This window comes from Mus pahari, chromosome 6, assembly GCF_900095145.1.
Source record: "Mus pahari chromosome 6, PAHARI_EIJ_v1.1, whole genome shotgun sequence".
NCBI lineage: Eukaryota > Metazoa > Chordata > Mammalia > Rodentia > Muridae > Mus > Mus pahari.
Window position 1 is genome coordinate 67,943,615 of NC_034595.1, and position 27,491 is coordinate 67,971,105.

Here is a 27,491-nt window from a genome sequence, read left to right on the forward strand (position 1 = left end):
CCTGCCTCTGCCTCCCGAGTGCTGGGATTAAAGGCGTGTGCCACCACGCCCAGCTGATCACTGCAAATTTGAGCCTAGTAGGGGCTTTATGAGCCTGTGTCTCAGCAACAAAGACTTAAAGGGGCTGGGGACATAGCCCAGTTAGTATAGTGCTTGCTCACTTCGAATGGACAAAGCCCAGTAAATCCCAACACCACACAAACCAGGCATGGTGGTGCATGCCTGAAATCCCAGAACTCAGAAGGGAGAAGCTGGAGGACCAATAGCTAGAAGTCATCCTGCATTACATACAGTTTAGGCTATGTGAAACCTTTGTTTTATTTTGTTAATTCCCATTGCGCCAGGCACTGGCAAAGTTTCTTTCCTTCACAGTATAGGGAGCGAGAAGCTAGCTGTGGTGGGCTCGCCTTTCTGGATGGCACCTGAGGTTCTCCGAGATGAGCCTTATAATGAGAAAGTAAGTATTGGAGATTAGCCTTTGTGGCCCAGGTAAGGATCTGAATCATTCATGCTACATCTGGCATTTACCCGGTGGGTGACTTGAATAGAATATGGGTAACACGGCCTAGACCTAGGCTGTTAAAGAGATGTGGGTGAGGCAGGGAAGGTATCCCTCTCCTCACTCCACTGAGGGAAACTGAGCTCTGACCACTTACCAGGCAGACGTGTTCTCTTATGGTATCATCCTCTGCGAGATCATCGCCCGCATCCAGGCTGATCCAGACTATCTTCCCCGCACAGAGGTGAGCTGCTGGCATGGAACAAACACTACAGGGATGGGTTGGCTTGACTATGGAACTGTTTTATCCTTGGGGTGGACTTGCTGGAACTACTTTTTTCAGAGGCAGCTCCCAGCCTCTAAGTGTGTGTGTGTAATTTATGACTTTTCTATTTGTGTCCCTTGTACACTTTTCCACCTTATTCATCCACAGAATTTCGGGCTGGATTACGATGCTTTCCAGAACATGGTGGGAGACTGCCCCTCAGACTTTCTGCAGCTCTCCTTTAACTGCTGTAATGTGAGTGTCTGTCTTCACCTGGCTTTGGTCAGGTGCTGGCTGAGTCCTTTTCATTTGGTTAGGATCTAGGGAAAGGCTACACATTTGCCTCATAAGGGGTATGCCATTGTTTTCCCCAGATGTGTAACACCAACCATATTCCTACTCTGGTCTGTACAGGCTCTCTAGAGAGCCCTGGACCAAAGACAGAAAAAGTCTCTTTTCTAAACCCCACAGCTTTCCTTGAGTGCTGACCAAGCTTTGTCAGGTTTCATTTGTTGGAGTAGAACACCAACCAGTCCTAATACTAGAGAAAACTTTAGTTACCCAACCTGAATCTTAAAAGATGCCATCAACAGACTCACACTTCATCTTTGGGGTAAGAAGTGGACTGTAGGGCTCATGGCTGGTATGGATGCCTACAGATGGACCCCAAACTGCGCCCATCCTTTGAGGAGATTGGGAAGACCCTAAAGGAAATTATGAGCCGCTTACCGGAAGAGTTGGAGAGAGACAGGAAGCTGCAGCCCACAACTAAAGGTAAGAGATCAGATCAGAACCCCAAACTTGACCCCAAAGGGAGGGTGAGACATTCCCTCTAGGGAAGGTCCTGGGTTCAGAAGTAGGAGGGCAGTTGTCATTGGCAGTAAGTACTAGGCTCTCTTACAGGGGCGACTTGTCACACTGCTCCCCTGTTTGCTCCCTCACTGATGAAATGGACAAGGAAAGTATGTAATAAAATACTGTTTATGGGGGCTGGTGAGATGGCTCAGTGGGTAAGAGCACCCGACTGCTCTTCCGAAGGTCCAGAGTTCAAATCCCAGCAACCACATGGTGGCTCATAACCATCCTTAACAAGATCTGACTCCCTCTTCTGGAGTGTCTGAAGACAGCTACACTGTACTTACATATAATAAATAATAAATCTTAAAAAAAAAAAAAATACTGTTTATATTGCCTGAGAGTAACCCAGGCTTGCTGTTCTTCAGGACCACTGGAGAAAGTGTCGGGAGGGAAGCAGCAGAGTTCTCTGGATGACAAGATTCCCCACAAGTCTCCACGTCCAAGTCGTACTATCGGGCTGTCTCGAAGTCAGTCAGACATTTTTTCTCGTAAGCCCCCACATACAGTCAGTGTCTTGGACCCCTATTACCAGCCACGAGATGGTGCTACACATACCCCAAAAGTCAACCCTTTCAGTGCACGCCAAGACCTCAAGGGTGGGAAGATCAAATTCTTTGACCTACCCAGCAAATCTGTCATTTCCCTTGTATTTGACCTGGATGCATCGGGGCCTGGAAGTACCCCTCTGGCTGACTGTCAGGAGCCTTTGGCCATGTCTTCCAGAAGGTGGCGGTCTTTGCCTGGTTCACCTGAGTTCTTGCATCAGGCTTGTCCATTTGTGGGCTGTGAAGAATCACTATCAGATGGGCCTCCACCACGACTCAGTAGTCTCAAGTACGGAGTAAGAGAGATCCCACCATTCCGGACATCTGCCCTATCAGCTGCTCCAGGCCACGAGGCCATGGACTGCTCTAACCCCCAAGAAGAAAACGGTTTTGGACCCAGGCCTAAGGGGACCAGCCTATGCACTGGGGCTGCCTCTGAGGAGATGGAGGTGGAAGAAGGAAGGCCACGAAGAGCTTCTGTCCACTTCTCTATCTCTGGAATAAGCTTGCAAACCCAGGGAAAGCAGGATGGGTGAGATGGGGGCAGGACTAGTCCCTGCCTGCAATATGAGAGCTGTTTGAGGAGTTAGGGCCAACCTAATTCTAAGCCTCTGAAATCCAGCGAGGAGGTTTGGCTCCCATGGACCACAGTGCACGTCCTAGACAGGACCAAAAACTCTTTGTTCTAGGCTGGGCTGGCAGGTACCATGTACCATGTACCAGTTCCTTTCCTACTCCGGGTCTCTCGTGCCGATTCTGGGGCATGTAAGCTACAGGATGGAAACTGGAGTTGGTTAGGAGGCCGTTAGGGGTACAGCCGTTTCTTAGACCTGAAGCCTGGGTTGCTTCCTGCCAGTATGTCCCAGACACTTGAATAACTGCTGTTTGCACTTCCTGTATGTCAGGCCACGTCACTACATCTCTGTGTAGGGGAGACAAGGCAATGTGGTGGTCACAGATCTTTTAGCTAACCTATTCAGAGACGTCTCCAGTTGATTAATCTATTTTCATATTTATAAAGGAGTCTTAATGTTTTGCCTCAAGACTTTCAACCTTGGTGTTGGGAGCAGGGCTGGTTTTGTAGGCCCTAGGGCCTGCTCTATGTATGTGTCAACAGGTGATACAACCCTTTAGTTAATGGTTTATACTTGGACTGATTTTCTTTCCTCCTGTAGCTGGAGCTTTGGGAACAGTCTGTCCTTACAGAGCCGCAATAAGAAATAACCAAAGAATGAAGTTGGTCAAATATTTTCATAATTCATTTCTGTTGATTTTTTTTTAAAAAAAAAACAACTTTTCCCAAAACATTTTGAGATTAAAAAAATAATAAAGTTGATGTTGCAGGTGCTAGTTAGCCTTATTTGTACCCAAGCCTCTGAGTCTGCCAAAGAAGACCGTACTGAAGTAGTCAGTGTCTGCCAGGACCTGCTCAGCAACTCTGTAGCAGTTAATTGTGACGTAATTAGACTGAAGACTCAAATGACTTCTTTCTGAAATATGATTTTGCTGTATAGCTCTGGATGACTTAGAACTATGTAGGCCACGAACTTGGAACTGTCCTCCTGCCTCAGCCTTTAGGTTCCTGGGATGACAAACACGAGCCACCACACCCTGCCAAACATCTCTTTTCCTACTCTTAGCTTTTCTCCCTGGGCCTAGTTACCAGGCAGATGTTGGAGTCAGCTGCTGCCCCAAGCCAGCTTCATTTTCTGGTTGTGGGCTTTAGATGGACGGGAAAACTGGCTCTTGGCTACCGTGAGGGGTACAGTTTTGCCACTTAGATATACCTTGTTGTGACATTCAGGAAGCCAAGGTTCAGAGCTGCAGAGTTGAAGTCCCTGGCTCAGGCCCACATAGGCCATCACGTAGCCTGTCATAAAGGCGTCAAAACCAGCACGATGCAGTCCGTCCCCAGGCACGGGGTCAGTCCTGGCTTGGCTCACCAGCAGCTCTGAGGTGGCTACCTCAGCTGTTTCAGCCCTTGTCCTCCTATGTTCCATCTCCAAGCTACCTGTGTGATCTTGCCTGGAGCCAGGCTGATCCCCAGCTTCACCTTCCGCCACTTTCTGTTCCATTTTCTCAGTCTTGAGGCTATCTTCACAGACCTGCTTTGTGGGAGGACCATCTTCAGCTTCCGCAAGGGTCTGTGTCCCTGGTTGGCTCTGTAAAGCCCTCTTTCGCTTGTCCTTACGTCGCCGTCTCCGCCGCTTATCTTCTGCCACAGCCTCATCAGTGTCGATTATAAGGTCAATATCATGTGACTGAGGACACTGTGGTCCCAGAGGACACCAACCATAGGCCTGGAGGTTGAAAAGAGTGTAAGAAGGGGCTCCATACATCAGAGCCTTCCCTCCCCAAGAAACGGACAAACACTCTCACCGAGAACTTGTCACAGATGCCAGTGGTATGAGAACGACGGCAGGTCCCAGGGGACATACAGCAGCGGTAGTCAATGTGCCCTCTCATGCTAGATGGATAGCTGCAGAATTCCAGGGCAAGATGTGGGCTCCCAGCTGCCCGCTGCTTCCCATTCTCCCGCTCACTGCAATAGCGCAAGAAGGTATTGCTCCGGTAGCACATAAGTTCCACGAGAAGGGGGGTGGGGGTGGGGGTGTTGTGTTTTGTTCACTGCTGAATCTCCAGCACCTAAAAACAGTGCCTGGCATATGGTAGGTACTAGATAAATAAGTGAATGAAACAGGCTCATGCCAGGCCCCACCTCTCCCCATCAACCATGTTCTCACCATTTCCGGAAAGCGTATTCTAAGTAGGAAGCTACAAATCGGGCGTGAAACTCGGCGGCATATTTGGTGTCATAAATGCCTGCTGGGAACATCTCACACAGGTCAGCAGTGAAGGTTCCCAAGTTCTCAGGCAAGTGCGCGTAGAAATTCTGGTACAGGAACACCAAGTCTATAAGGCCATTATGTAGCACCAGGGGCCTACGGGCCCGAATCAGTTCAAGGAACAGCGTCCGAACCGACTGGCTCTGGCTCTCATCTCCCTAGGTGGAAGGGGAAGGACAACGATGCCCAGTCAGCACCCTGTCAGCACACTTAACCAGGTTTCCTCATCATCTAGCCCCGCGCTGCCCCTTCCTTAAAGGTTTCGTTTCCCTAGCCTTGTCACACACATGTTCCCCCCAGGCCTATGCAAGCAAGAAATAAACCACAGGGGACTCGAACACGAGGCTAGAGGAAGCTGGAGAGCTACCTTGTCATTGCCCTTATGGTAGGGGATACCCTGAGCGTACTGCCGGTTGAAGTTGAAGCCGTGCTGTACCAGGAACTGCACAGACTTTGGTTCTATGACGTACTCCTCCACGCACAGCAGGGTGAGGTTGAACACCTGAGCCAAGTAAGAATTTTCACCCTAAAAAACAAGAGGATCTGCTTTACCAAAAACTGGGAGGGAAACCCTCCACCTTCTTTAAGATGTCAACTCTCATGCCTCATGCCCCAGACCTGGGATGAGGGTAATTCCTACCTTATCTGGTTGCTGCCTGAAGCAGGCGAGGCCCAGGGACAGGACAGAACGGGTCCTGGCGGCATGACACACGGCCTTGTAACGTTCTTCGATGCACCTTAAGAGTTGGGTTTGAGCAAGGCTATAGCTGAGTTAGTTTCACAAAGAACCCAAACTACCCAGGGCTGGCACCCCCTAGCTTCAGGGTTGAGACCTACGTATTTGTTAGAGCTGGGATTACAGGCAAGGCTTATGCTTACTGGTTCAGCAGACTCTTCCTATCCCCAAGCCCACTCAGCTCCTATGGGTGGGAAAGGGAAGCGCCGTTATCCTCCACACCCATCACCAAACCCTTCACAGCCACCCACCCTCCCTTTCTCCCACGCCTCACTGTGTCCACGGCCACGAAGCTAGCTGTCTTTAAGGCTAGCAAGAGTGATGGCCATATCTCCTTGAAGTTGTCACTCTGCACGTCTACCACAGGAACCCGAACCACAAACTCCTCTGCAGATTGTGTGTTTTTGTTGACACCACCTGGGGATAAGGGCGTTGATGGATTTTGATGGTTTCACAAGGTCCCCGTGGAGCAAACACCAAGCTAGATGTGGGCGAGGGGGTGCCCACTGATAAGCTTTCCCCTAAAGATTTTGCATCTACCAGCTCAACACACAAGCTCTGAAATAGACAGTGCCCTAGATTTGGAAAGGGCATCTGTCTTTATGTGTGCCTTTATGTGGGACTGGGAAAATCACTCCTTTTTTTGCATCATGATCAAGAGAAAAGTGGACTAGATAACCTTTGAGGGTTCTTTATCCTCCAGCCTGTAACCCCGGGACTAGGGAGCATAAAGCTGAAGGACCACGAGTTCAAGGCTAGCCTGACCTACAGAGCACGCTCCTATCTCAAACACAAACCGATCCCAGAAAGCCACATACACATGGCGCCTCAACAGCTACCAGAGCGCTCCAAAGTTAGACCCAAGCTCCACTCACAGTGGACGACTACTACCGATCGACAACCGCCGGCTCCATCCAAACCACACCTCCCAACCCGCTTCACTGCTCCCCAATCGCACAGTTCGGGTTTTGCAGTTGCACGCGCTGCACACTGGGAGTTGTAGTCTAAGAGAGCTGAGGCAAGAAGAGGCTACAGGCCTGTCTCCGCGCTACCGAGCCGAGGCTTTTCCCTCCCCAGGCCCCCTTAGGGCTTCTGTGGCTACCCTAGAGGAGCCGCTCACCGTCAGAGGACGTTGCAACCGGAGGCACACCATCGTCACTGTCTGCGGCCATGACGCCCCTTGCCCCCGCCAGCCTCCTGGAGGTACGCAGAGACTTCCGCTTCGTCTCCAGAAGCGACTCGGATCTAGGATGGGGCGGGGTCTCGGCGTCCGGGTCCCGTAGGGTCAACTTCCGTTCCGAGGGGTCCGGCGTGGTGCGGAGCGTGGGCCTTGCGCGCGCTGAGTGTCTATTGGCTGGACGGCCCTACTGAGCGAAGCCACGCCCCCTGCGGGGTTTCTCGGGAGCCACGGACCGGAGACTGCGCAGGAGGTAATTTATGCTTCCATTTGTTGTGGCGGGAACGTGGAACCTTGAGATTACAGCCGATCGTTTCACCTCCACAGACTCAGGGTTGGCATGGGCAGTGCAGGCTTCCCGGCGCTGGGTTGGGGAAAGAATGATTCCTGCGCTGAGCCAAAGCATGCCTAAGAGTTCGGGAGAGAGGGGTGCGCGGCCGAGTAAAGGGGGTCTGAGCGTGGACACAAGCCCAGAAAGATAAGGAAGTGAGAGGGAAGCGTTCTACAGGATACACGTAAATAAGTGGTAAAGTGACCAGGGACATTTCAAAGATAATTCACCCAAGTGGTAATGCGCACTCGAGTTAAGGCTTTGGTAGGACGATGGCAAGGAAGAGCCAAGTTGTCTGAATTTGACCTGTAGGTGGTAACAATGTCGGAAATCAGTCCCATCCTAGGACGCGTTCTCTGGCCTCACTGACCTAGATTTCTCCTTATCTTAAAAAGATAAAAGGCTTCAAACTTATCTTTAAAAGAAAATCAGACTGGGTGAGATGTTGCAAGACATTAATCTCATCATTCAGGAGGCAGAGGCAGGCGGATCTCTGAGTTCAAGGCCAGCCTGGTGTGTTGAGTGAGCTCCAGAACAGCCAGGGCTGCACAGAGAGACTCTCGGTCTCCAAAAACGAAACAAAAAGCAATCTCCATACCTGGAGTGCTGGGTTATAGGTGTGCACAACCACTCTGCATTGACTTTTTAAAAAGATTTGTTATTTTTAATTACGTGTATGGTTTCTGAGTGAATCTGTGTGTGTGTGTGTGTGTGTGTGTGTGTGTGTGTGTGTGTGTGTGTGTGTGTGAGTGCAGTCGGATCCCACCCTCCAACGCAGATCTCACAGCCCTCTAATGCCCCAGGCCCTAGCTGATGTTACAGCTAGTATATGAGCACTCCAATATGGATGCTATGATCAAAACTCATGAACCCTCACTGTGCAGCTACGTGGGGTCTGGGATTGAACACAGGACTTCATGTACCCTAGACAGTCACTAACTGACCCACATCTCCACTCAGAGTTGTGGGGTTTTGGGGTTTTTTTTAACTTTTACTTTTTTGTTTAATATATATGACTTTTCCTGTATATATGTGCACAATGTCCCTGTGCCCATGTTTATTTGATGTATATGAGTATTTTCTTGAATATATGTATGTGCACAGGGAGGGTCCCTGGTGCCCATGAGGCAGGAAAACGGTGTTGGATCACCTGAAACTGGAGTTACAGATGATTATGAGGTGCTGGAAATTCAGCTCTGCTGTAATTGCCACTAACTACTGAACTCTATTCAACTCCCAGGCTTGTGGTTTGTTTGGTTTGTTTTTGTTTTTTTGTTTGTTTGTTTGTTTTTGTTTCGTTGTGTTTTTTAGATGAAATTAGAGTTCATCCTGCTTAGCTTCCAAGGTGCTGTTTTATTTAAAGTAGAATAAGAAGACATTGACCAAAAGAATCAAAAATAAATTTGACATTACAATTGGTATAAAAGCTGCAATGGAGAATGCCAAGTATGGTGGTGGCAAAAGCACTCAGGAGGCAGAGTTCCAGGCCAGCCAAGGCTGCATAGTGAGACCCTGTAGCAAAATCAAGTCAAATAAGATTAAGTTAGGCGGTTCAAGCATAGTGAGAGGATGAGACTCTGGATGTCAAAGCTCATGCACACGGGGTTGAACTGGAAGGAACGAAGCTTAGCCAGGCTGGTGGGTTAGCAGGATCTCAGCCTAAGTGAGTGTGGAAGACACAGCCCTCTGCTGGAGACAGGTTTCAGTGAAACAGCTCTCCTTTATTGAGGGTAACAAGAGCTAGATAAACCTTGGGGAGTGAGTAGGGATTTTCAGGCTAAGTGTGCATCATTGGTGAGATGCTGGCAATGCACGGAGAGCAATTCTGGGTGCTTGCCGGATGTTTCCTTATAGGGAGAGAAGTTAGCCTGTAATTTGGGCACCAGGCTGCCCTCAAGGGTGGTGGAGGTAGGGGTCATAAGGCTTCATGCTCTGGGACATGCAGGGCCAGAACAAGGAGGGAAACAGTCCCACTCCTGCCTGGGTTTGGACGCTCCTTGACCTCACTCTTGCACTGGTCTGGCTCACCAAGCAGCACCTCTTCCCCACTGAACAAGAACCTAGGGCTGAACAAGAGCTCTAATCCATAGATCTTCACAGTGATACCAAGATGAGTCTCTGTCTAAGAGCCAGTAGTGTGACCTGAAAGCCCCCCCCAGATAATTTGTGACTCTCCCCAACCCCACCTCCTCTCCCCTTTGTCCTACCTTCCACTGCCTCTTCCATGCATGACAACACACTAGATTGCTTGCAGTGCCACAGACGTGCTGCCAGTCTCTTCAGGCAGTCTCATTTGTTCGTTTAAGACAGGGTCTCACTTTGTAGCCCTGGCTAGACTGGAACTTACTGTGTAGACCAGGCTGGTCTGGACCTTATACTTATCTGCTTGTTTCTACCTTCCAAGTGCCTGCATGAAAGAAGTGCCGGGCCGGGCAGTGGTGGCGCACGCCTTTAATCCCAGCACTTGGGAGGCAGAGGCAGGCAGATTTCTGAGTTCNTCTTGAAAAACAAAAACAAAAACAAAAAAGAAAGAAGTGCCACCATGCCCACCAAGTCTCTAAAAGATTCCCTTTCTGTTTTGTGAGATAGGGTTCTCTGTATAGCTCTGGCTGCCCTGGAACCTGCACTGTAGACTCAGTGACCCACCTGCCTCTGCTTCCCCTTGGCTGGGATTAAAGGTGCCACCACACCCTGTGATCCTTTTTTTAAAATTACAACATTTGTATTCTTTTTCTAGCACTTCACACCCTTCACTTGAGTTACTTTTCACCTCTGTATGCCAACAGTTACTTTATTTTTAATTTTTTTTTTCTTTTTCAATACTGGGTTTCTCTGTAGCTCCGGCTGTCCTGGAACTTGCTCTGAAGACCAGACTGGCCTTGAACTCCCAGAGCCCCGCCTGCCTCTGCCCCCCAGGCACTGGGATTAAAGGTGTGCATCACAGCCAGCCAGCTAGTTACTCCAAGTGCCTTGTATAATTTGTTATGTGTATTGTTCACTGTCTGCCTGTTAGAATATACATTGTTTTCTGGCAGAAGCCATCCATGTTTGCTGAGGCTCAGGGGTTCTGTGCACCCATCATGGCCTCCCAAAGCACCTTGGTTTGGTTCAACACAACTCTGTAGCCAATATTCGGAGTCTCACCCCCAGTAGATGTTTTTAGGCATATTTAAGCACAACATACTTTGGTGCAAGATTTCCTGCTGATAAGTGACTCAACCCCACGTGTACAATAAAACTTGAGATATCAAAACCCTTCGCAAAGTACAAGTGAGATCATCCATAGAGACGGGTTTCTAGGACTGATAAGTGTCTGGGGAAGGATTGGGTATTGCCTCAGCCACACAGATAAAGGAGAGGTCACCAGGCTATCACCTGGCTTTCTGGATGGAAAATGGGTTTTAGATTTCTCTCTTTGCAGAGACACCCCTGCGTGTTTAACATTCCTGGTTCCCCTGGTGCTTACCTGTAAGCACAAGGACCTCTGTAGCTCCTACACTGGGATAGATTGTTTAACACACAATAGGCAGTCTATAAATATAAATATTTGTTCAGGCATTGATGAGAAGCCATTAAACAGTTCATGTATAGAAGTGAAAAACAAAAAAAGCGTCATCGTGTGTGTTTTCTTTTGCCGTGTCATTTCATGCAGGCTAAAGTAGCCCTCAAACTCAGTTTAGCTGAAGATGGCCTTGAACTTCTCAACCTCTTGGCTTCATCTCCTAAATGCTGGGATTACAACTACCAGCCCAGAAGCAATGGTCATGTCTTGCTTTCTTCTTCAGAGAACAGGCTGTAGGAGGAATTGTGAAAGTCAGTGAGTGTGGCAAGGAAGTTGGCGATAAGAGAATGTGTCCTCTTCAGAGTACTGTAGGCATGGTCCTGGGGAAGAGGAGGCCTTCACATAAAGGGGTGGGGGAGGCAGAGCAAACAGACGGAAATTTGTATACCCCTGCCCTGAAAGTGGAAGCAGGGCCATTTGATGAAAATGAAGGGGAGTGGTGGTGGGGGAGACTATTAAACAGGTTTGGTAGGGTTGCAGCACAGCAGAGATGAGATTAAATTGCTTCACTCTTCAAGCCTCTGCTTCCAGAGCTGAATGAAGTACTAGTCCCTGCCTGCTGGGGTTGAGCTAACACTAAGCCCTCCCTCTAAGTGTCAGGTACTTTTACTTTTAGAAAGTCCCTTCTCCTATTGGCTTTATTTGATCTATTTCTAGTCTGCATGTTGTATATGTGTGTGAACCTCGTACATGCCATGCTCATCAGGCACCTATATCTGCGCAGTGATCCTACAGTCCCGTTAGTAACGTTTTTTGCAATTAGAGAAAAGATACCCAGGAAAACAGGCTGGCAGCAGTCAGCTTGATGTATTTTCTTATGACTAATGGCCAGCCAGTAAAATTTACTAGCCCAAGCCAGGCATGGTGGCGCATGCCTTTAATCCCAGCACTCGGGAGGCAGAGGCAAGTGGATTTCTGAGTTGGAGGCCAGTCTGNTCTACAAAGTGAATTCCAGGACAGCCAGGGCTACACAGAGAAACTCTGTCTCAAAAAACAAACAAATAAATACACACACACACACACACACACACACACACATATATATATAATAAAATAAAAAATTTACTAGCCCAGGAATCGATTTGGAATGAAAACAGTCCATCTGCCTTCTTTCATTGACTTGCTGTCTGTTCCCCCTCATTCTTAGTTTCTCATTTCTGTGACATGAACTAGGTGGTTACAGATGGTTAGTATAACTATGCTAGATATCTAATAGACAAACTTCCTACATATCTCATACTCCTAGAAAACCCCAAACACCCCATAACCATGCATACATGGTACTAGGACAAGTGCTGCTTAGGTTTTGACCCCGCCCCGCCCCTCCCCTTTACTCTTTGTCTAGCATCCCCCGAAACCACTTGCTCACCTTCTTTGGGCATACATCAGTGCCATAGTTAGCCAACACCAAACCATAGGCATTAGTTTCTGTTCTATTGCTCGGAAGAGACACCATGACCAAGGCAACTATTACTTTAAAAAACAAAACAAAACAGAAAAACAACAAGCATTTAACTGGAGCTGGCTCAGTTTCATAGGTTTAGTCCATGATCATCATGGTGGGAAGCAGTGACTGAGAACTTTGCATCCAGACGGCAAAGAAAGAAAGAAAGAAAAGTCTGGCCCTGGTGTGAGCCTTTTTAAATGTCAAAGCCCACCACCCCCAGAGACACACATACTCCAGCAAGGCCACACCTCATAGTCCTTCCCAGACAGTTCCTCTAACTGGGGACAAAGCCTTCAAACATGATCTTATGGGGACCGTTCTCACCCAGACAACTATAGGCGTCATGAAAATGCTGAAGGAAAGATAGCTGTCCTCAGTAGGGTTTCTAGTGCTGCAGCGAACATGAGGACCAAAAGAAAATTGGGGAGGAAAGGACATATTCAGCTTACATGTCCACATTGCTGTTCATCACTGAAGGAAGTCAGGACAGGAACTCAAACAGGGCAGGATCAGGCAGGAGCTGATGCAGAAGCCATGGAGGGTACTGCTTACTGGCTTGCTCCCCATGGATTGCCCAGCCTGCTTTGTTATAGATCCCAGGACCACCAGCTCAGGGATGGCAGGTGGGCCCTCCACTGGTCCCTAACTGAGAAAATGACTTCCAGCCGGGCCTCCTGAACAGAGGCTCTTCCCTTCCTGATAACTAGCTTGTGTCAGATTGACACACAAAACCAGCCGGTACAGACATGTCACATACAGTTGTGCACACGTGGGCGGTAATGATAGGAGGATATATTGTGCTCTCTAAAGGCACTGAACTGATAGAATATACATATTAAAGGATGACTTAATAGAGTGACTTACAGGCTGTGGTTCAAAAATGGCTATCTCCTGATGGAAAGGCCAAGAATCCGGTGGTGGTTCAGTCTAGGAAACTGGAGGTCTCTGCAGTTCCGATCTGTGTCACTGGCTCTGGGGACTGGAGAGCTGCTGGTCTTCGGTCTATGTTTGAATCCTGGGGTAGGTTCTAATACCAGGGAGAAAATGCTTCAGCAACAGATGAACTTGCCAGCAAGGGTAAGGGCAAGCAGGCAAAGAGCAAGTTTCTCCCTCTGTCCTTCGATGTGGGTACCACCAAAAGGGATGGCCCAGGGTTAGGATGTGTTTTTCCACTTCATAATATCCAATCAAGAAACTTCTTCAGACACGTCCAACTGTTTGGATTTTAGTTGATCCTACATGTAGTCAAATTGACATCCGTCACAGGAGATCAGGACTATGAAACCAGTCTGGGCTATATAAGTGACACCCTGCTTCAAAAGACAAAAGGCAGGGCTGGAGAGCTGGTTCGGCATTCAAAGACACTGGCTGTCCTTATAGCAGAGTTCAGTTCTTAGCACGCATATGGTAGCTCACAAATACTATAACTCCAGTTTCAGGGATCTGACACCTTCTCTAGCCTCTGGGGGTCGCACGTGGTACCTACATGCATGCATGCAGATGAAAGACAAAAAAAAAGGTTAGACATTCTGAGTGATCTGGGAACGGTTGGCTGTAATTCCTGCAGGACTCCCGAGATTCAGCCTCATTGTGGCTAATCACATCGGCTACATCTGCCTGTTCCAGGCTACCATGAAGAAACTCCGAGCATCTGTAAGGAGTCACAAAAAGCAACCGGCCAACCACAAGAGAAGGAGAACATGTGATCTTAGCAGCAGCCAGGCCAAGCCTTCCAGCCTGGATGGTAAGGAGCTTTAGCCTCACCAGTTTCAAGGAACTGGGTTCACTGGCCAGAAAAGAGGGCAGATTCAGGCTTGCTCTGGACCAAGGAATTAAGAAGCAAATTCTGATTGTGTTGCTGTGTAATTTTGGGCCAAGTGCTCTGGGTGTTTTATTACCAGTAGACACATTTTTTGACACATTCTTGTGTGTCGTGTGGCTCTCATGGGATCACATGAGCTTATTACCCTGAATATGATTTGTAAATGGGGACTGCCCCTGCATAGCACATATTCTGCCTAGCTAAAACTGTTGAATTTTTGTTTGTGGCTGAGAGAAAACAATGACTCTGACAAAACTAAGATCAGAAATTTGGTCAGGGTTTCACACAGCCAGAACTCTGGTTGGATTGCAGCTGCAAAGCCTGAGCGGAAAACAAGAGTAGGAGAGGCCCTGAGAGGGGACAGATTGTACAGGTTATTGTGTTCTGGGACTCCGATGTGCCTGTGCAAAAAACGATCTGTAAAAGAGCCAGCAGAGGCTGGACGTGGTGGCGCACGCCTTTAATCCCAGCACTCGGGAGGCAGAGGCAGGCGGATTTCTGAGTTTCAGGACAGCCAGGGCTACAGAGAGAAACCCTGTCTCGACCCCCCCCCCCCAAAAAAAAAAAAAAAGCCAGCAGAGGGCTCAGCCAAAAAAAGCCTTTGCCACACAAACAAACCTCATGACCTGAGTTTGACCTCCCGGACCCACAGAAAGGCAGAAGAAGAGAACAGACTCCGAGAAAGCAGCCCTCTGACCTCCACATGCACACCGTGGCGCTCGTGCCCACACATCACATCAGACACACGATAAAAACAATGAGATAAATTGTAAATACTGAAGAGCCAGGCGTGATGATCACCCTTGTCATCCCAGCACTCGGGAGGTTGAGACAGGATTAGTTCATAAGCACCCTTGGCTACTTAGCAAGTTTGAGTCCAGCCTGGAGTGGTTGAGGCCTTGCCTCAGAAAACTGAAAAGGGTTTGGAGAGATGACCCAGCCGTCAGGCAGCTCACGACTGCTGAGAACTCCAGCTCTAGGAAATCAGCGACCTTGGACACACACAGAGTTAGAAATCATTCTAAAAAAAAAAGATCCCCGAGTTCTCCTCGCTGTCCTGCAGGCCTGGCCAAGCAGAAGAAAGAGGAGTTCCTTCAGGCCTCTGTCTCCCCATATCATCTCTTCAGCGACGTGGCCGATGTCACAGCTTTCCGAAGGAACTTGCTCAGCTGGTATGACCAAGAGAAGCGTGACCTCCCTTGGAGGAGATTGGTAAGTGGATGGGACAGAGACGGTGGAGTGGGAAGTTAGCACTTCGCCCTTTTGATAGTCTTTTTCACCCTTGGTTTTATTGACAGGCAAAAGAAGAGACCAACCCGGACAGGAGGGCCTATGCTGGTTAGTACCAAGGCTGCTTTGCCTGGAAGTCCTTGGGTTTCGGGGTTGTTTGAGGGCTAAGAGCCTGGAGCCAGGGTGCGTTAGCAGTCCTCTCGCACTCATCCCCCTTCCCAGTGTGGGTCTCAGAGGTGATGCTGCAGCAGACCCAAGTTGCCACGGTGATCGACTATTATACTCGATGGATGCAGGTGATGCCAGGGAGGGAGGGAGAGTTACTAGACCCCCAGAAAAGGCTTCCTCCATCACCCCCATTTTTGACCTTATTTCTTTTTGCCTGTCTTGGGGTCTACAGAAGTGGCCAACGCTTCAAGACCTGGCCAGCGCTTCCCTGGAGGTGAGGACCGCCCTTGGGTAGGGAAGACAGAAACAACTGAGGGACAGACCACTGAACTTTGACCTCTGACCTCCACCTAGGAGGTGAACCAGCTCTGGTCTGGCCTGGGCTACTATTCTCGAGGCCGTCGGCTACAAGAAGGAGCTAAGAAGGTAAGTGGGCGGGTGCGCTGAAAAATTGCCCAGTGTCCCCAGATAGCTTGAACTGTGAGCTTCCTGCTCCATTAGGTGGTAGAGGAGCTAGGAGGCCATATGCCACGTACAGCGGAGACCCTACAGCAGTTCCTGCCTGGTGTGGGGCGGTACACGGCTGGAGCCATTGCTTCCATTGCCTTTGACCAGGTAAGCCCATAGCCCAGCTATACTTAATGTGAACACCCCTTCCTCCAAGTCCAGTCTGACTCCCAGGCTCCTCTTGTGCAGGTAACCGGTGTGGTGGATGGGAACGTTTTACGGGTGCTGTGCCGTGTCCGCGCCATTGGTGCCGACCCCACCAGCACCGTCGTCTCTCATCACCTATGGTAGGATAATGAGGGCATGGGAAGTTGGGAAGGGTCTGTTTAAAGGGCCTTTGCTTACAGAAGTGCTCCTTACGTTTAGGAACTTAGCCCAGCAGCTAGTGGACCCAGCCCGGCCTGGGGACTTCAATCAAGCAACCATGGAGTTGGGGGCTACAGTGTGCACCCCACAGCGCCCTCTCTGCAGCCACTGCCCTGTGCAGAGCTTATGCCGGGCACACCAGAGGGTGAGCCTCCAGAGGAAGAGGTATCAGAGTGTCCTAGAGAGTGACCCTTGTGTTGTGACACCCTCTTCTGTGTCTCTCAGGTGGAGCGGGGACAGCTCTCAGCCTTGCCAGGTCGTCCTGACATAGAGGAGTGTGGTGAGCACCGGCCCTCACCCCAGCCCTGGCCCTTTCAGGGAGCTCCCTTTTCTAGCCTGAGTATGACTGTGCAGTGGGCCTAAGCCTCCGCCTGGGCTTGGCACCTAAGGCTCCTTGGCCTGAGCGGGGCTGGGGATCTCTGTTTCCAGCTCTTAACACTGGACAGTGCCAGCTCTGCCTCCCTTCCACAAATCCCTGGGACCCCAGCATGGGAGTGACCAACTTTCCTCGGAAGGCCAGCCGCAGGCCTCCCAGGGAGGAGTACTCCGCCACCTGTGTTGTGGAGCAGCCGGGAGCCATCGGGGGTCCCCTCATCCTCCTGGTGCAAAGGCCTGACTCAGGTACCCAGATATTGGGATTGGAAGACAGTCATGAGCAACAGAGGAGTGAGAAGAGGCAGTAGAGGAGGCTGACTCCATATCTGGCTGCCATCAGGTCTGCTGGCAGGGCTGTGGGAGTTTCCATCTGTTACCTTGGAGCCCTCAGAACAGAATCAGCACAAAGCCCTTCTGCAGGAACTGCAGCGCTGGTCTGGGCCCCTCCCTGCCACTCGTCTCCAGCACCTGGGGGAGGTAGGTTAGCAAAGGTTCCGGGGACGAGGGACTCTGTGTTCACATTCACAGACCTGGTTCAGTCTCTTCCTGCTCCCCCCAGGTGATCCACATCTTCTCTCACATCAAACTGACGTATCAAGTATATAGTGTGGCTCTAGGACAGACCCCAACGAGCACTGCACCTCCTGGCGCTCGGTGGCTGACCTGGGAGGAATTTCGCAATGCAGCTGTGTCTACTGCCATGAAAAAGGCACCACCTTTGTTGTCTTTGTTGTCTTCTTGTCTGTGTCTTACATGCTTTATGTAAACTCCTTGTGTGTAACTGAGAAAGAGTGTATGCTGTAAACAGTATGGCTGTGACTGACCATAGGACCATAGGCTGGGGTGGAACTCGGTATTGGTTCTTTTTGTAGAAGGTGCCAGCCCTGTCTTGTTCCTTCCACCTCCATCTTTGCTAGGTGTTCCGCATGTATGAGGACCATCGGCAAGGGACCTGCAAGGTGAGTCTCAAAGGTTCATCCCGCCCTCTTCCCCCAGGCCTGTTTCTGTTGACATTCGGGGATGAATATTATCCGTTCCAGGTTTTACTGGAGGCGGAAGGACAGTTTGTAAACTAGGGACTGATTGTACAGTGTGACCCTCAGGGTAGGGGAACAAGAGCATTGGAGTGGGCTCTCTCAAAGGTATGCCAAGTGTTTGTGCTAGGTCTGTGTGAGCTTTGTAGTAAGCCGTCCGTGAGAAAAAAGAAAAGCTGCTTAGAGAAAATAACTGCTAATTTGAGAAATGAGTAGCTCGCTCCAGCTTTGGGAGGGGAGTCAGCCGTGACTGGAACACGGTGACACGGTGCTTACGGAGCTGACAACATGTTATCTACGTGTGTGTATCTGCACATTCAGTGCAGTGCCCATTGAGGCTGGAAGAGGGCATCGGATCCACTGGATTTGATGTTATAGGTAGTTGAGAGCCACATATAAGGTGTATACTGGGTCCCCCACTCAGATCTCCTGCAAGAACAGTAGACACCCTTAACCACCGGCCCATCCATTCTCACCCTCGCCGTGCAGCTGAGGATGGCCTTGAACTTGTAATCCTCCATCACGATGGGATTCTAGGCACATGCCCACTGCACTCGGTTTCATCCAACACTAGGACTCAGACCTAGGGTTCTGTGTGTTAGGCGAGCCTTCCATCAACCTAGCTATGTCCCCAGCCCAGCTGTGTGTCTAAGCAAAATGTTCTTGGGTACCTTTTAGGGAGTCGATTGAAGAGGTTGATACTTGAAGGCAGTTGGAAATTTCTCCCTACTCCAGTGGGTAGAAGAGTCCCTGGTATATTCATTACCTCCCACCTTTGAATTTTGCACAGGGTTCCAAAAGGTCCCAGGTGTGTCCTCCGTCAAGCCGGAAAAAACCCAGCCGGAAAAAACCCAGCCGGGGACAGCAAGTCCTGGATACTTTCTTTCAACGTCATATCCCCACAGACAAACCCAACAGTACTACCCAGTGATACCCTGGGATTCCCCACCCAAAATCCAGTCTAATAAAGTGCTTATTTTTGTAGTCCCTTTGGAGAACTTTCTGGGCTTTCTCTAGCCTCTTCACTTAAGTTTGAGAGACTCAGCTTGGTTCTGACTTCCTCTGGCTGAGCTCCTAGACAGTTCTGGAGGCTAGAGGCACCCTGACCAGATGTTCTCCCTTGGAAAAGAGCACGGGCAACTGGAGGGAGCATCTGTCAGTGACTGACATCCATCACTCCCGTCTGGGTCTCAGGTCAGCTCTGATTGGAACTGGAACGGCACCTTACCCAGGCGGTTGGGCTAATGCTGGCCTAGGAGTCTGCACCTGCAACAGGTGCTCCCTAGGGAGGTCAGCACAAAGGAAGATTGTATCAAATTCCTTCAGGGTACATTTCACCTGTAATGAAACTTCAAAAAGTAAATGACCAACAGTCACAAAACTTGAAGGGTGGGCGGGAGGGAGATGCAGGAAGACAGAGGCTCAGGGGTGTGGTTGGCTTACGATCCTTTATTTATATTACCTAGACATTTTAGGACTTCTTGCTGTTTTAAGCCCCATCTCAGATGCTGTTTGGGATGAAGATCACACCTGACCCTGAGGGAATGAGAGCCTTTCTATCGTTGTTGTTCTGGGGAGGTGTGGCCCAGCTCCTGCTGGCATGTGTCAGTTCCAACAGGCCTGTGCTGAACTCCAAGGACAAGTGGCAACTCCCAGGTCTAGCCTGGGTTAGGCTCCCTGGGCCCTGGCTGCTTCCTCTTGCACCGACTGCCATAGTGCCCTGATGTTGTTCTGGCCAAAGCCTGTGGCCCCCTGTCTCTGAATCAGCTCCAGGAAGAAAGTGTCTTCGGCGAAGAGGGACTTGGTGAAGACCTGAAGCAAAAACTCGTCCTTCTCACCATCCAGCAGGATTCCCTGCTTTTCTAGAAGGCTAGGCTTGTGCCCCGCCGCTAGGATTTGCTCTTCTTTGCCGGGCTGCTGGTAGTAAGCCTCAGGAGGAGTCAGAAGCCGGCATCCCGCCTTCGCCATTCCCTCAGAAGCGTCTATGATGTTAGGAGTGTACAGTCCTACGTGCTGCAGGCCTGGTCCCCCGTGCCGAGTTAGAAATTGCTCTACCTGGTCCTGTTCGCTGTTGAGTCCCGGCAGGGACTCAGCCAGCACGAGGGTGGGGACAGTACTATTCGGCGGAGTCTGCAAGGCAGTAAGCCGTAGTCCCCCTCGCCCAGACCCTGCAGCCACCTCGAGGCCCAGCTCCGGATCCTCACCTGGACTCAGCGGCAAGTGATGAAAGCCTAGGCAGTCGTGGAACCAGCGCATAAGTGTAGGGGAGCTGCCGGAGGTGCAGGCCAAGGTCAAGTGGTCTACGTGGCTGACCCAACCTGGGCCAGGTGTGCAAGGCAGAGGTCTGAATCCGGGCAGTAAGGACCCGCGATAGCCAGCACGCTGCAGCAACGTAAGGCTGAGATTACCAGCTGGAGAGCTGACCACTGTGTAGGTGGCTGTGCCCTGTGCATCTCTCACCCTAGTGGGTGGTACCGGCATGAAGCAGCCGCGAGCCGCCAGCGCGCGGGCGGCGCCGTCCACATCCTCTACGTCGAAGCACAGGTTCGTGGCGCTGGGCACCGAATGATGCGGGTCCAGGCTGTACAGTGGCTCCTGGGGCCCGGTACCCTCATTCACTAGAAAGACGGCGTCCCCGCTGCGCAGGGCCAGCTGTCTCCAGCCGCCTGCTTCTCGCACCGCCAGGGGCTGGAAGCCGAAGAGACGATGTAGGTCCCTCGCTAGGGGCTGCCCAGCTGGCACATGGAAAGCGATGTGACACAGACGGCGAGCGGGCGCAGCCATGGCGAGCCCAATTGCCTGCCACCCGGATCTGTTCTGGGGCCGCTGACTTGTTTAGAACTCCAAGACTCTTGGTCCAGGACCAGTAGTTGGAAACCGGCAGAGTCCTGGTCTATCCGAAGAGCGCGTTTCTTGGTCTTTTCTGGGCAGAGGTCGCGAAGTCAAACTTTGGGGGACTGATGCTCTCTGCAGGGCCACCTCAACCAGAAGCCGGCTGAGGACCACAGGTTCTGCAGGGTAAATTGTATGAGAACCACGCGGACGCTGTGCGGGGCGGACCAGGAGGTCGGGGTGGAGCCTGAGACTCCGCCTTTGACACGCCCTCCCGCCCAGAACCTGTCTCCCCTAGTACAGCGGGGACGAAGGTCAGTTCCTTCCCAGGGCATTGGACGAGGTCACACCCTTGGGCAATGAGCCACCCCTTCCGGGGCCCGGGAAGTCACTATAGCCACCTTCTCTCTGTGCCAGGCGCTCTCTTCCCGCGACCTTAGAGCTAAGGACTGCCCGTGTGGGGGAGGAGCCCCAGTCCTTTCTCTACAAACGGAATTTTCTTGGCCCGGTGCTTTTTCTTTACAATTCAGAAGTTTGTGTTCAAGTACGGGCTCTGTTAACTTTTTCCTTATTTTTTTTCCTTTGATTTAAGTTTTATTGCATTATGATGAGAAAAGATACATAATTTCAATTTATCTTATTTAATATTAAAATATTTTTAGTTAGAGATTTTCAATCCCCAAACGGGGCCATCGGGTAATCGCCACTTCACCGGACTCTTCAATTCTACTTCTAAGTCTAAGTGAGATTTGGAGGGATTAGAAAACCTCTGTGTTTTGTTTGTTGTTCCTGAAAGGAACTCATTGCCTTAGTAGGTCTCCAAGAACAGCCCAGGCCTTCCTAAAGATATCAGCCAGGGGAACTCAAGACGTGAGATCACTAGAATGAGGAAACTGGAAGTCTTGTGGGACTTCAGCTGGAAGGTCCTTGAGGTAAGGTTAGAGAACGCTGAAAGGGCAAAATGCGGGAGCAAACCTGAGAGAAGATGCAAGCCAGACTGGAACAAGTGCGCTGAGAAGATACACTTGGGAAGGTCGCCGAGTCCAGAAACTTATTTGTCAGGCAGTGAGAGAAGGCCGCTATGGGGGACCAAACTTAGACAAGGAGGCTTGCCGAGGTCAGGGTCTCTTCCTCTGACCAGGGATCAGAAGTACATGGATTCCAGAGCTAAGCAGCCCCGGGTTAGAAATATCTCTAACATGCACTCACAAGTCTTTGGTCATGTTGGATAATTTCTCAGTTTCTTTATCTACAAAAATGAGCTTTCTCTCACCCCAATGCTAGGGATCAATGCTAGGGGCTCACACAGGCTGGGCAAGCACCCTACTTAATTACATGTCACCTCTAACCCAGATTACCGTGGGTGAGACACTGTAAGTTTCCATCAATAGTAGCTGTAGCTATTGTTTTATTTTCATTACACAATGTCAGTGTTACTTCCCAGAGGGTATTTCGTGTCTTTAAGGACATGGGAGTGGGCAGAAACTGCACTGACTTGGGTCAAAGATTAGGCAGCCAAGTCAAGGAGCAGCTCTGATAATGGCCCCAGAACAAGCTATGACTCCTTTGGGGGAGTCTTGAATAGCATTAATACCTGATCCCCTGTGGCTATACCTCCCCCTCCTAGGGCGTGAACTCAGAACCTTGTGAATGTTAGGTAAATACTCTTATTGTCATGGATTTACATTCTAGCCCTTTCCTCTCCCATACCCCATAGACCTCACCTTCATTCCTCAAAGACTGCTAAACTTGAAGCACTGTGGAAATTCCGGGGACTGCCTTGGGAAGGGGTGTGTGCTAGTTAGTGCCCAGTCTTACTGTTTTCTTGAATAATGCAACCTCACTGTAAATCTGTATAAGCCCAGCTCAGCTTTCACAAAATAATTCATATTGAGGATGATAGTTAACTATGGTCTCACGCTGGAGCCTTAGACAGCTGCAGATCAAATGAAAGACTAGACAGTGTAACGCCAGTGGCCTCACCTTCCCACCAAAAAGGAAATGCCCCTATTACCAGACCCTAGATTGTACTTTTTTTTTTTTTTGGCATACACAGCTAAGGAATCACAACCTAGCAAGAGGATACAGCTTTAACCCGTGAACCTGGGTCTGACGGTGTAGGGCCTGGACCGAGGTGCCTTTGACCTGGCTATTAGTGGGCTTAGGTCAGACAACACAACCAAGACAAAAGTGTCACAAAAAGACTGTAGCCTCGATGGCAGCACATAGTAGGACCATTCCCAGAGCACTTAGGAAGGCCCTGGTTTTGGTGGATTCTGAGGACCTGGAAATATGGCTATGACTGCTGGGGTGAGAAAGGGGTGCCTTCGGGCGTTTGTTTGTTTGTTTTATTTTTAAGGTTTATTTTTAGTTTATGTATGTGAGTACACTGTCGCTGTCTTCAGACTCACCAGAAGAGGGCATCGGATCCCTTTACAGATGGTTGTGAGCCACCACGTGGTTGCTGGAAATTGTATTCAGGACCTCTGGAAGGGCTGAGCCATCTCTCCAGCCCGGTGGCTTGAGTTTTTAATAGTCAGGGCTCCACAATCTATACCCTCCAAGCCTTTGACCCAGCCTCAGAAGTTTGCTCTCAAGGGCTCCAAATAAAAAACCGTGAGTATAAACAAGGACACTGGCCTTAGCGCCCCACTTGCTTAGGAAGGAGACCGCAAGGATTATGGAGATGATGACCGCCCTCTGCTTGGGCTACTTAAGTTGGGGTCAGCACGACTGAAGCGAAACGGAGGAAGTCACTGGGGGAGAAAGCCCACGGGCAAGGGAGCAAGGTCGTGACACTGCGGGAACTTCCTGCTTTGTAAGTCCGTTGGATCAGGAGAGGCAGGGGGTGAGCTTGGGCTGTGGAAAGCTGAGACCAAGTCCTAGGACAGCGCCTAGGCTGCCGGTCTCGACGCTAAACCTAGTGGACAGCAGCAGCTCGCCGGCTTGCTCGTTCTTCCGGGCTCTAGCTCGGGATACTCTGCTCCTCGAACGGCCAGGTCCGATCCCCGCCCCGGGTCCACCCAGCAGCCCGCTCCCTTAAGGATCAGCCTCTCCGAAGCCCTCCCGGGTCTTCGTGCTCTTTTACCTTTCTTTTCCGCCGGAAGCGGCTCCGGAAGCTACCGCAGTTTTGGATCCGCCTCCATTCTCCTCGCTTGCCTGCCGATGATTGGCCCAGAAAAACCTCAGAGGAGGTGACCTTAGTTTTTTTTTTTTTTCCCAAGTTGTGCATATATATATAGACTATACATACTTACTAAGGAATTACAACAACAAAACGTAGAGTCTCATGTAGCCCCAGACTGGTCTCTAATGTGTTTTTAACTGAGATCGCCTCCTGAGATCGCCTCCTGTTACTGAAGCGCCTCCTGCCTCCAGAGTGTTGGGGTTACATGTGTGCACCGCGCTTGTTTAAGAAATGCTGGGGGTGGAACTTGGAACCTAAGACCTGATGCGCGCTAGGCAAGCATGCCACAAACGGAGCTACACCTCAGCCCCAACTTAACTGATGTTTTGCTGTTTTGTTTCTCGAAACAGGGTTTCTTTGCGTAGCCCGGGTTGTCCTGCAGACCAGGCTGACCTTGAAATCAGAAACCCTTCTGCCTGTCTCCTGAATGCTGGGATTAAAGACGGCGTGGCCACCCCTGCCCGGCACAATTTAACTTTTAAAGTGCATATTAGGTGGGAGTAAGAATATTCAAGCCAGGGGAGAGGCATCCCCGATTTCTTCATTTGGTTGTAGAACAGGTCCCTAAGTGAAAGGAACAGGCATGAGGGAGGGAAAGAAAGATGGGCTGTGGCTATAGCTCCAATGGAAAGGGCCTCCTCTCTAGCATACTGGAAGGTCTGGGTTAACGCCGTGAACAGCAAAACCAAAACAGAATGTCAAATACTGTACAATTCCACTTACATGAGGTCTATTCTGGAGTTGTTAGGATCATAGACACAGATGAATGGTGGCCTCCAGGACGGAGGAGGGGAAATGGGGAGTTGGGAATCTTTGGAGTACAGTTTCGATGGCCACGCTTGAACAATATCCTGGTTTTGTTGTTTCTTTGAAACAGGGTCTAATTCTGTAGCCCAGGCTGGCCTCAACTTCTTGGCAGCCTTCCCACACTAGGATCACAGTGGCAGGCACGAAATATAGCTCTACCTGAATGTGTGTGCTAGCAGGCGTGTGTCACAGATGACAGGTGTGTGCCAACAGGAGTGTGTCACAGACAGGTGTGTGTCAGCAGGTGTGTGTTACAGACAACAGGTGTGTGCCAGCAGGAGTGTGTCACAGATGACAGGTGTGTGCCAGCAGGTGTGCATCACAGACAACAGGTGTGTGCCAGCAGGAGTGTGTCACAGACGACAGGTGTGTGCCAGCAGGAGTGTGTCACAGACAGGTGTGTGTCACAGACAGGTGTGTGCCAGCAGGTGTGTGCCACAGACAGGTGTGTGTCACAGACAGGTGTGTACCAGCAGGTGTGTGTCACAGACAGGTGTGTGCCACAGACGACAGGTGTGTGCCAGCAGGAGTGTGTCACAGACAGGTGTCAGACATTCAGAGTGAATGTAAGGATAGTTGGGCATCTTAGCGCGACTGGGGATACTGCTCAATGGAAGGACACTTGGCTGGCAGATTCTATCTTCAGTACCACAAAAATAATAAATAAATAAATAAATAAATAGTGCCTATCTACACTGGAAGATAAGTACTTTTAATAGCTTGGGTAAATTTACTCTAATTGTTTGCAATGTGCCAATTTGTCCCCCCACCACCACCACGCCGACTTATAAGGCTCCAACGTCGTCAATGAATTTTATGTTGCTCGTTACTCGATCTTCAGCCTTTACAGCGTGGAAAGGTTTGATGTAGTTGACCGTTCCTTATCTCTGCCCCAGTTCCATGGTGCACTGCCCACTCCCCCACTGGCCCTGTTGCATCTCCTCTGCCAGCTTTTGTGTGTCATCTTTTATAGAGGCAGGGTCTCGTGTAGCCTTGGTTAGTCTTGAACTCACTGAGGAAGAAGACTAAACTCCGGGTCTTCCTGCCTCTACCACTCAAGTGCTGACCCCTTGCCTGTTCTTAAATACCCCAGCTGTTTACGTCCTCCCCCAGATGTCTCTCTTGCTAACATTATTTAACTGCTCTTCTGGCTTGGATGGGTCCCTCAAGGCCACCATACCCAACACTGCACTCTTACCCTCTTGGCAGCTGCCTGAGCCAGAGACCTGCACATTCCAGATCCCGTCCTAAGGCCTAAGTCCTCACCTCAAGCTGTGTCCGGATCCTGTCTCTGCAATGCCTCTGAATCCTCAGATCTTGCCTCTTCTGTCTCCACTGTTTCCCGTAACCAGGGCAACACAGTAACCTTTAACCGTCATCACGCACTTGAGTTTGCTCCTGAGTAAGACCTGAGAGGTGAGGTCTAGTTTCCAGCCCTGCTTTTGAAATTCTTCAGTAAAGTCTGACTGTGCTGAGGCTCAGGACAGAACTATTTCCTGTGGCAAATTAGCCCTGATGAACTTGCCTGCCTTTTTTTTTTTTTTTTTTAAACATTGATTTACCTCTGCTCCCCCAACCTTTAAATTTAATGTATTTACTTTGTGTATGAAGTGTGTATAGACTTTAGGTCTGTTCTTGACATGTTGCATGTGTGTGTGGGGTCAGAGGACTATCTTAGGGAGCTGGTTGTCTCCTTTCATCATGTGGATCCTGGGGAATCAAACTCAGATCCTCAGGCTTGGCTGCAGGCCCCCTACCTGCTGAGTCATCTCACAGGCCTGCTCCTGCTTGGTATTTGTTATTAATATTCTCATTCCCCCATAATATAATTAGATCCCCCGAGGTAACCCGAGCTCTTGTCTTTGCTGCCTGAATGTTTTCCCTTGGACTGACCGGGTAAACATTTTCTTAATCAGTAGACATCAGCATAAATCCCAGTTGACTGAAATGGCTTCTCAGATCCTTGGGACTTTTGCTTAGTGTCTAGCGTAAGAGTTGGCGTGTGTTGAGAGGTCAGTAAATATTTATGAATGACCCAACTAAATAAAGTCCTTAAGGGCCAAATAGGTCTTTCGAGAGTTGCAGTTTTTCATATGACCTCTAGGTGTCACCATTGACCTCATTTTAACCAGCTCTTGCCCTGGTTTCCAGGAGAGGTGCGGGCCTGGTCTACCTACCCTCCTAGCAAGCTGGGAGGGGTAATGTACAACCCAGATTCTTCCCGGAGATTTGAAACCTCCCTCCTCGCTGGAAAGGCTCCTTTGATAGGGTGGTGACTAACCATCCCAGATTCTTCAGGGCTGAATTTTAGACACTTCACTCTGCTTGGTTTTTTTCCTCCCAAGTAGACAGGATCTCAGTCTCAGAATGATTACTCTCTTGCGGGATAGCCTGAAATTCAGGAGAGTGGCTGAGAACTCACAAGTTCTCAGGGCAATGTTGTCTTAGCTTCCCAAGTTGCTTGGGTTACAGGCATGGGCCACCAAGCCAAGCAAAGATCTGTGCCTTTAAACTCAGCACTGGGGAGGCCGAGAAAGGTAGATATCTCTGTGAGTTTGAGGCCACTATGGTCTACATAATGTAGCCAGGACTACATAGCAAAATTGTGTCTCGAAACAAACAGACAATTCCAGATAAATTGAGAAGATTATGTTTATGCCCTGGTTTACACTAACACAGCACCTCACCCAGAGTTTGAGTTCATTAAATGGCTACAACAAAGGCAAGGCCAAATTCCTCTTCTTCCCAGACACACTGTACAATTTATCTATTCATTCAAAAGTTGTATTTTATTTATTATTGTTGTTAGTGTGTGTGTGTGTGTATGTATGTATGTGTGTATGTGTGTGTGTGCGTATGTGTGTGCGTGTGTGTGTATGTGTGTGTGTGTGTGTGTG

The 27,491-nt window shown here is 49.8% G+C and overlaps 4 protein-coding genes and 1 long non-coding RNA gene across 6 annotated transcripts in view; 3 read left to right on the plus strand and 2 right to left on the minus strand.

Annotated features, from left to right (window-relative positions):
- Nucleotides 1-3,653, plus strand: part of Tesk2 (testis associated actin remodelling kinase 2) — an 89,597-nt gene extending 85,944 nt beyond the window's left edge. Inside the window, exons 7-11 of the mRNA XM_021199796.1 lie at nt 373-457; nt 660-743; nt 933-1,019; nt 1,424-1,538; nt 1,988-3,653. Of these exons, the coding sequence (XP_021055455.1) occupies nt 373-457; nt 660-743; nt 933-1,019; nt 1,424-1,538; nt 1,988-2,703 (1,087 nt within the window). The 3' untranslated portion in view covers nt 2,704-3,653. The remainder of the gene's footprint in view (nt 1-372; nt 458-659; nt 744-932; nt 1,020-1,423; nt 1,539-1,987) is intronic.
- On the minus strand, nt 3,400-7,071 carry Toe1 (target of EGR1, exonuclease). Its single transcript, XM_021199797.2, has 8 exons — nt 6,870-7,071; nt 6,024-6,166; nt 5,893-5,933; nt 5,654-5,750; nt 5,381-5,539; nt 4,912-5,171; nt 4,547-4,709; nt 3,400-4,467 (listed from the first exon to the last, which is right to left on the minus strand). Exons 1-8 carry the CDS (start codon nt 6,919-6,921, stop codon nt 3,847-3,849), a joined length of 1,536 nt encoding a protein of 511 aa, XP_021055456.1. The 5' UTR covers nt 6,922-7,071; the 3' UTR covers nt 3,400-3,846.
- Nucleotides 7,005-18,735, plus strand: Mutyh (mutY DNA glycosylase). Of its 2 annotated transcripts, XM_029539906.1 has the most exons (16): nt 7,005-7,179; nt 13,834-14,010; nt 15,152-15,300; nt 15,387-15,426; nt 15,541-15,614; nt 15,719-15,760; nt 15,841-15,912; nt 15,988-16,101; nt 16,183-16,280; nt 16,360-16,504; nt 16,585-16,639; nt 16,789-16,980; nt 17,075-17,211; nt 17,294-17,443; nt 17,652-17,693; nt 18,559-18,735. In XM_029539906.1, the coding sequence occupies exons 2-16, from the start codon at nt 13,899-13,901 to the stop codon at nt 18,697-18,699; spliced, it is 1,563 nt and encodes a 520-aa protein (XP_029395766.1). In that variant the 5' UTR covers nt 7,005-7,179; nt 13,834-13,898; the 3' UTR covers nt 18,700-18,735. The 2 variants fall into 2 exon arrangements, 1 of the variants encoding a protein (XP_029395766.1); XR_003844078.1 differs by having other exon boundaries at nt 7,153-7,179; nt 13,893-14,010; nt 17,294-17,693.
- Nucleotides 18,736-19,197: 462 nt separating this feature from the next.
- Nucleotides 19,198-20,829, minus strand: Hpdl (4-hydroxyphenylpyruvate dioxygenase like). Its single transcript, XM_021201151.2, has one exon. It carries the CDS (start codon nt 20,550-20,552, stop codon nt 19,437-19,439), a length of 1,116 nt encoding a protein of 371 aa, XP_021056810.1. The 5' UTR covers nt 20,553-20,829; the 3' UTR covers nt 19,198-19,436.
- Nucleotides 20,830-23,084: 2,255 nt separating this feature from the next.
- Nucleotides 23,085-27,491, plus strand: part of LOC115064254 — a 12,592-nt gene continuing 8,185 nt past the window's right edge. The window contains exon 1 of the long non-coding RNA XR_003844098.1: nt 23,085-23,216. This is a non-coding gene — a long non-coding RNA (uncharacterized LOC115064254). The remainder of the gene's footprint in view (nt 23,217-27,491) is intronic.